This window comes from Manihot esculenta, chromosome 10, assembly GCF_001659605.2.
Source record: "Manihot esculenta cultivar AM560-2 chromosome 10, M.esculenta_v8, whole genome shotgun sequence".
NCBI lineage: Eukaryota > Viridiplantae > Streptophyta > Magnoliopsida > Malpighiales > Euphorbiaceae > Manihot > Manihot esculenta.
In genome coordinates, this window is record NC_035170.2 from 1,004,130 (window position 1) to 1,009,225 (window position 5,096).

Sequence of the window (5,096 nt, forward strand, 5' to 3'; positions counted from 1 at the left end):
CCGTAACTGGACTTGAATCTTCTTCTTGAAGGGCGTGGAGGTTGCAGGTTGCAGTGATCCTATGAGAGCACATGGAGAAAAGCGAATGAGCGAATACCTCTTTTGCTAGAGATAGAAAATGAAGACGTCCATGGCTGTCCTTTCTTTGGTCCTTTTCTGGTTTTCAATACTCAGTCATTCTATAGCCGATCAAGCCTTTGATGTCCGTCAACACCTCTCCACTGTAACCAGGTCTCTCTCACTCTCTCTAATTCGGCTCTAAGATTTGCGTTTTATTGTTACGTCTCGATTTCCCTGATTCTAAATCGATTGATGCTCATCTGAATTTGCTTTTTTATTTTTTATTTTTTGGAACTCGAAGTAGATTCGTTATATAGAAGGGAAAGAAAAGAAGCTGAAACTATTGTTTTGGAATTTTCTGCTTATTTTGATCCCTTATATTGAATTGTTTAGCTTCAGAACTCTATTTTGTTTTTTTTTTTTAATGTTAGCTTGAAGATGGAGGATTGTCGGTGTTAACTTTGAAGGATAAACAGTGTGTTATTGTTTAATTAAAGCTGATATTTTTTCATGGGTGCAGATATGGTGCTGCGAAAGATGTGGGTTATGGTTCCTTTGAACAGTCTAGTATTTATGAAGGGTGCACTCCTATCCACTTAAACTTAGTGGTAATTGTTTCTTTTTTGTGATGTTTGGATTGTTTACACCATTATTTTCTTCATTTAAAGCTATTAATCCTACAGTGTCTAAGTTGTCATTGTTGGGGAAAAGCAGAACTGTTTGCTTGATGTAGCTTTACTGATTAGCATTTTCATTTTGATGATTGGATTTTATTATTTTACTATTATTATTATTGTTATTTTCTTTCTTTCCATCTTCTTTTTCTACTACTACTAATTATTATTATTATTATTATTATTATTATTTGGGAGGGGGGGAGGAGTGCATTATCTGAATTACTTTAGCTAAATTAGCTGATCCTCCCACTTTTTGTTACTGATTACTGAGAGATCATACTGTTGATCCTGATCCTGAGCTTTAGTGCGTGTACTTAAATTATTAACCTGCCGTTACGCATGAAGCAGATGGATATGAACTATCAAATTGATTTTATTTACTGTAGCAGCCTAGCAGCATTATATGGTGAACAAATTTAGTGTTTGAACTTGCTTGATGTTTTTACTTTTCTTGAGAGATAATGTGATCTGTTATATTATTGCTTACCATTTGTATTATCACTGTCACATTCTGTATGATTGGTTATTTGATTTCTCTTCATTACCTTGGTTTGCGTGTTGGGACACGGTGGTTACTTGTGCTTGGTTTTGCTGGACTATTCACTTGCAGAATAAGAGTTAATACCATGCTATTAAAATTGAAACAAAGATGTGTGCTAATCTGCTTTTGCCTTTTCAGGCGAGACATGGAACTCGTTCCCCAACAAAAAAACGGATGAGAGAGCTGGACCGGTTGGCATCTCATTTGGGAGAACTTATAAGAGATGCAAAGGAGCAGAACTTATCTTTGCAGAAAGTTCCGATCTGGTTACAGGGTTGGAAATCTCCTTGGAAAGGGAAATTGAAAGGTGGAGAATTGATTAGCAAGGGAGAAGATGAATTATATGATCTTGGAATCAGGATTAGAGAAAGATTTCCAGATTTGTTCAAGGAGGAATATCACCCTGATGTGTATCCAATAAAAGCTACACAGGTGATCTCTATCTTAAGTTGTGTTTTTGTTTCAGTTCTAGTCAAATGATGTCTTACAGTTTGATTCTCTGTTTAGATTTATATCACAACTTACTTTCTGTAGTCTGTATCACTTGTGAGTTGTTTTGGAATTTAGAGTTTGACTTCGTGGATTGGGCATCCAATTAGTATCTTATCTTTATTTCTGGTTCTGAGACATCAATCCCATTAATTCTGACTGCATCTTGTTTCCTGTCTTTTTTTTTTTCTTTCTTTATTTCTTTTGAGTATTTGTTCCCCTTTGCTCCAATTTGATAGGTTCCTCGAGCATCAGCCAGTGCTGTGGCATTTGGGATGGGGCTATTGAGTGAGAAGGGAAGCCTTGGACCAGGGCATCATCGAGCTTTTGCAGTCAGCAGTGAAAGCCGTGCAAGTGATATAATGCTTAGGTTTTATGATTCTTGTGAAAACTACAAGGTATGGTGTGGTTTTGCTTTTTAGTTGTCATGGTTGAATGTGTTTGGATTCAAATACGCAATTGTTAGATCCTAAGATGATGAGCTTTAAAAATTCTCATTTAATTTGGGTGCTTGAACACTTTAATGAATGACCACAATGATCTTCTGGTACTAGATATGCATGCTTATTTTATATTTCTAAATATAGGATGATGGGCAATGTAGTTCTGAATTCTAAGGGATACACTTTCTTTTTATTCAGGAAGTTGCTTTGCAGTGGTTCTTCCTTTAACAGATGCTTTTGAGATTTACTTCTTATTTTTTCCAATCATTTTTTAAGTTATTGAAGTGGGAAAGATTGGGGAATTTGGCAATTTACATCCCTGGTGCATGAATCTTTTGTCATTTGATTTCTTTTAAATGCTTACCTATGGTTGCAGGCTTTTAGGGGGAGCCAAGAGCCAGCCGTTAATAAGCTCAAGGAGCCCATTTTAGATGAAATTACAGCTGCGCTAGTGAGCCGTTTTGAGCTTAATTTTACAAGACAGGACACTGCTTCTCTGTGGTTTCTCTGTAAGCAGGTGATTAATTTACTGATTTTGCAATATTTGCGGTTCTCATCATGAAACAAATTCCTTCCTTTTAGCAGTTGTCTTCGTAAAACAAATTCCTTTCTTTTAGCAGTTTTCAGATTTGATTAATTTAGTTATGACTTTTAAGTGGACTTTTCCTCTCTCTCTCTCACTCATCACTGTCTCCTTGACTTTTCAATTTGGCAGGAAGCATCCTTGTTGGATATAACAGATCAAGCCTGTGGTCTTTTCAGTCCTTCTGAGGTCAATCAGATATAACTTATTTGTGATTTACTAATTTTTCTTCTTATATATGCATGATTCTGATGACTAATCTATCAATACGCTGTGCATGCCAATAAATCAGGAAATTTTGTTGAGTATGATCAGTTTATTCCTTCATAATTTTGGCGCTTTATACTGGATGGAAAAAAAAAGGTTAAATGATTGTTGATGAGCTTAAAGAAATGAGATATTTGGTAGTTTGTGATAGATAATTTATTAGGGAAGACAAGAATACTATTCAGAAAATTCAAGTTAAAGAATTATACTCGTTTTCGTTCTTGTATGGATATTGACTTGCAAAACATTCAACGCATAGGTGGCTTTGCTGGAGTGGACAGATGACTTGGAGGTGTTTATATTGAAGGGTTATGGTAAATCAATAAACTATCGAATGGGAGTCCCACTGCTTGAAGATGTTGTTCAGTCCATGGAGCAAGCTATTAAGGCACAGGAAGGTAATACAACTATACAAGTCATCAAAGTATTAGCTGTATTTTTTCTTTTAATATTTTTTATTTATTTTTTTATGCCTTGACACCCTTGTATGTTGCCCCTGCCTTTTAACTGATTCCTTCTGCACCTTCTGGATGGAGAAGGCTTGAAACCTTGAACTTTCATAAAGATTTGTAAATATAGAGGATGAGGAAAATGATGATTTATGTTATTTTTAGATTTTCCTTTAACCATTTGATTTTGTCTTAGTAACTATTGGTCAGAAACTAGCAGGCTTGGTTTGACACTGACCTTCCACAACTGTCAATAATTAGGGATGTGATTAGTTATTGATTTGATCATTTGTAGTGAAAAGTCTTCTAAGAATTAGGCAAAGCTAGTATTGGAAGTCTTTATGTAGCTAGCAATGCGATAGGGGGAAAGCAATGATAAACCTTTTCCTTCTCTATTAATGTTAATTTTGCTTTCTAATGTTCTCTTAATCTAAAGCGTTAATTTTTCTGCACTCTATTCTTTTAGAACAACTTGCACCTGGAAGTTATGAAAAGGCAAGACTAAGGTTTGCACATGCAGAGACTGTGGTTCCTTTTACATGTTTGCTTGGACTTTTCCTTGAACAATCAGGTGAGTGCATTTGTCTGTAGAATCCCCATGTTATGATGCGCATCTCGGTATCTCGGTATCAGTGCAACATATAAAATCGTATCCGTGGTTATATACCTATGTAGTAACCTAAGAAATCTTTCAGAATTCCAGCAAATACAAAGGGAACAGCCTTTGGAACTTCCTCCAAGGCCTCCCCACAGTAGAAATTGGTGGGGCAGTAGTGTAGCGCCTTTTGCTGGCAACAACATTCTGGTCTTGCACAGTTGTCCTTCAAATCCATCAAGCAAGTACTTCATCCAAGTACTCCACAATGAACATCCCATTCCAATGCCGGTATGTTTTTCTGGTCCACTTGGTTGATTGCTTTTTTTTGTTTAACCTGATTGTTATTTTATTAATTTCTGATATATTCCTCTTTACATATTAATGTTGCGTGTTTTTGTGAATAGGGTTGCAATAATTCTGATTTCTGTCCATTTGAAGAGTTTAAGGTATTAGCTTCTTCCAACTTTAGGACTTGTTTGGTTCATGGAACGGAATGGGGTAGAAATGGAATACCTATTCATAGTCATTGAATTGTTTTAATAGTATCACTTTTTTATGCTCAGTATAGATGCATTTTGTTTGTTTCTTCAGAAAATGATAGTTGCTCCTCACTTAAAGCACGACTACAACGCACTCTGCGCTAAGAAGCTGGAACAACCAGAGCTGAAGCCTGAAACCAGTAAGTTGTCACAACTGTTCCGTTGGCTCTTCTCAATGGGGAGAGACGAGACACAGTCCACCAAAGCCGAATTGTAGCTTCTTAGTCATTAAACAAAGAGAGAACCATTCTTACATGCTACATTTTCCTCGTTTGGACGCCATCATTTTTATGATTTTCATCCTAGGGGAGCTCTTCCTTTTAGCAGAGTTCCACCTGAATAAATCCTATTCTCAATATTAACAAAGTATCTCTGACTGAACGAGTTCACTGAACTCCCTATTCTTTTACATTTGAGGCAGCGTTTTAACATGTTATCCTTTTTCCTTGC

General features: G+C 36.2%; 1 protein-coding gene across 1 annotated transcript; it reads left to right on the plus strand.

The window, feature by feature from the left end:
* On the plus strand, positions 1-5,096 carry LOC110624810 (multiple inositol polyphosphate phosphatase 1). Its single transcript, XM_021770143.2, has 11 exons — positions 1-231; positions 581-668; positions 1,417-1,710; positions 2,007-2,165; positions 2,587-2,727; positions 2,926-2,982; positions 3,320-3,458; positions 3,976-4,080; positions 4,205-4,395; positions 4,512-4,553; positions 4,699-5,096. Exons 1-11 carry the CDS (start codon positions 119-121, stop codon positions 4,861-4,863), a joined length of 1,494 nt encoding a protein of 497 aa, XP_021625835.1. The 5' UTR covers positions 1-118; the 3' UTR covers positions 4,864-5,096.

What these genes read in the sequence shown, in the direction of transcription:
- LOC110624810 (XM_021770143.2), top strand. Translation starts at nt 119, where the DNA reads ATGAAGACGTCCATGGCTGTCCTTTCTTTGGTCCTTTTCTGGTTTTCA. An exon ending in ACTTTTCCTTGAACAATCAG is followed by an intron (nt 4,081 to 4,204) that starts GTGAGTGCATTT and finishes GAAATCTTTCAG; the next exon opens with AATTCCAGCAAATACAAAGG. An exon ending in GTCCATTTGAAGAGTTTAAG is followed by an intron (nt 4,554 to 4,698) that starts GTATTAGCTTCT and finishes TTGTTTCTTCAG; the next exon opens with AAAATGATAGTTGCTCCTCA.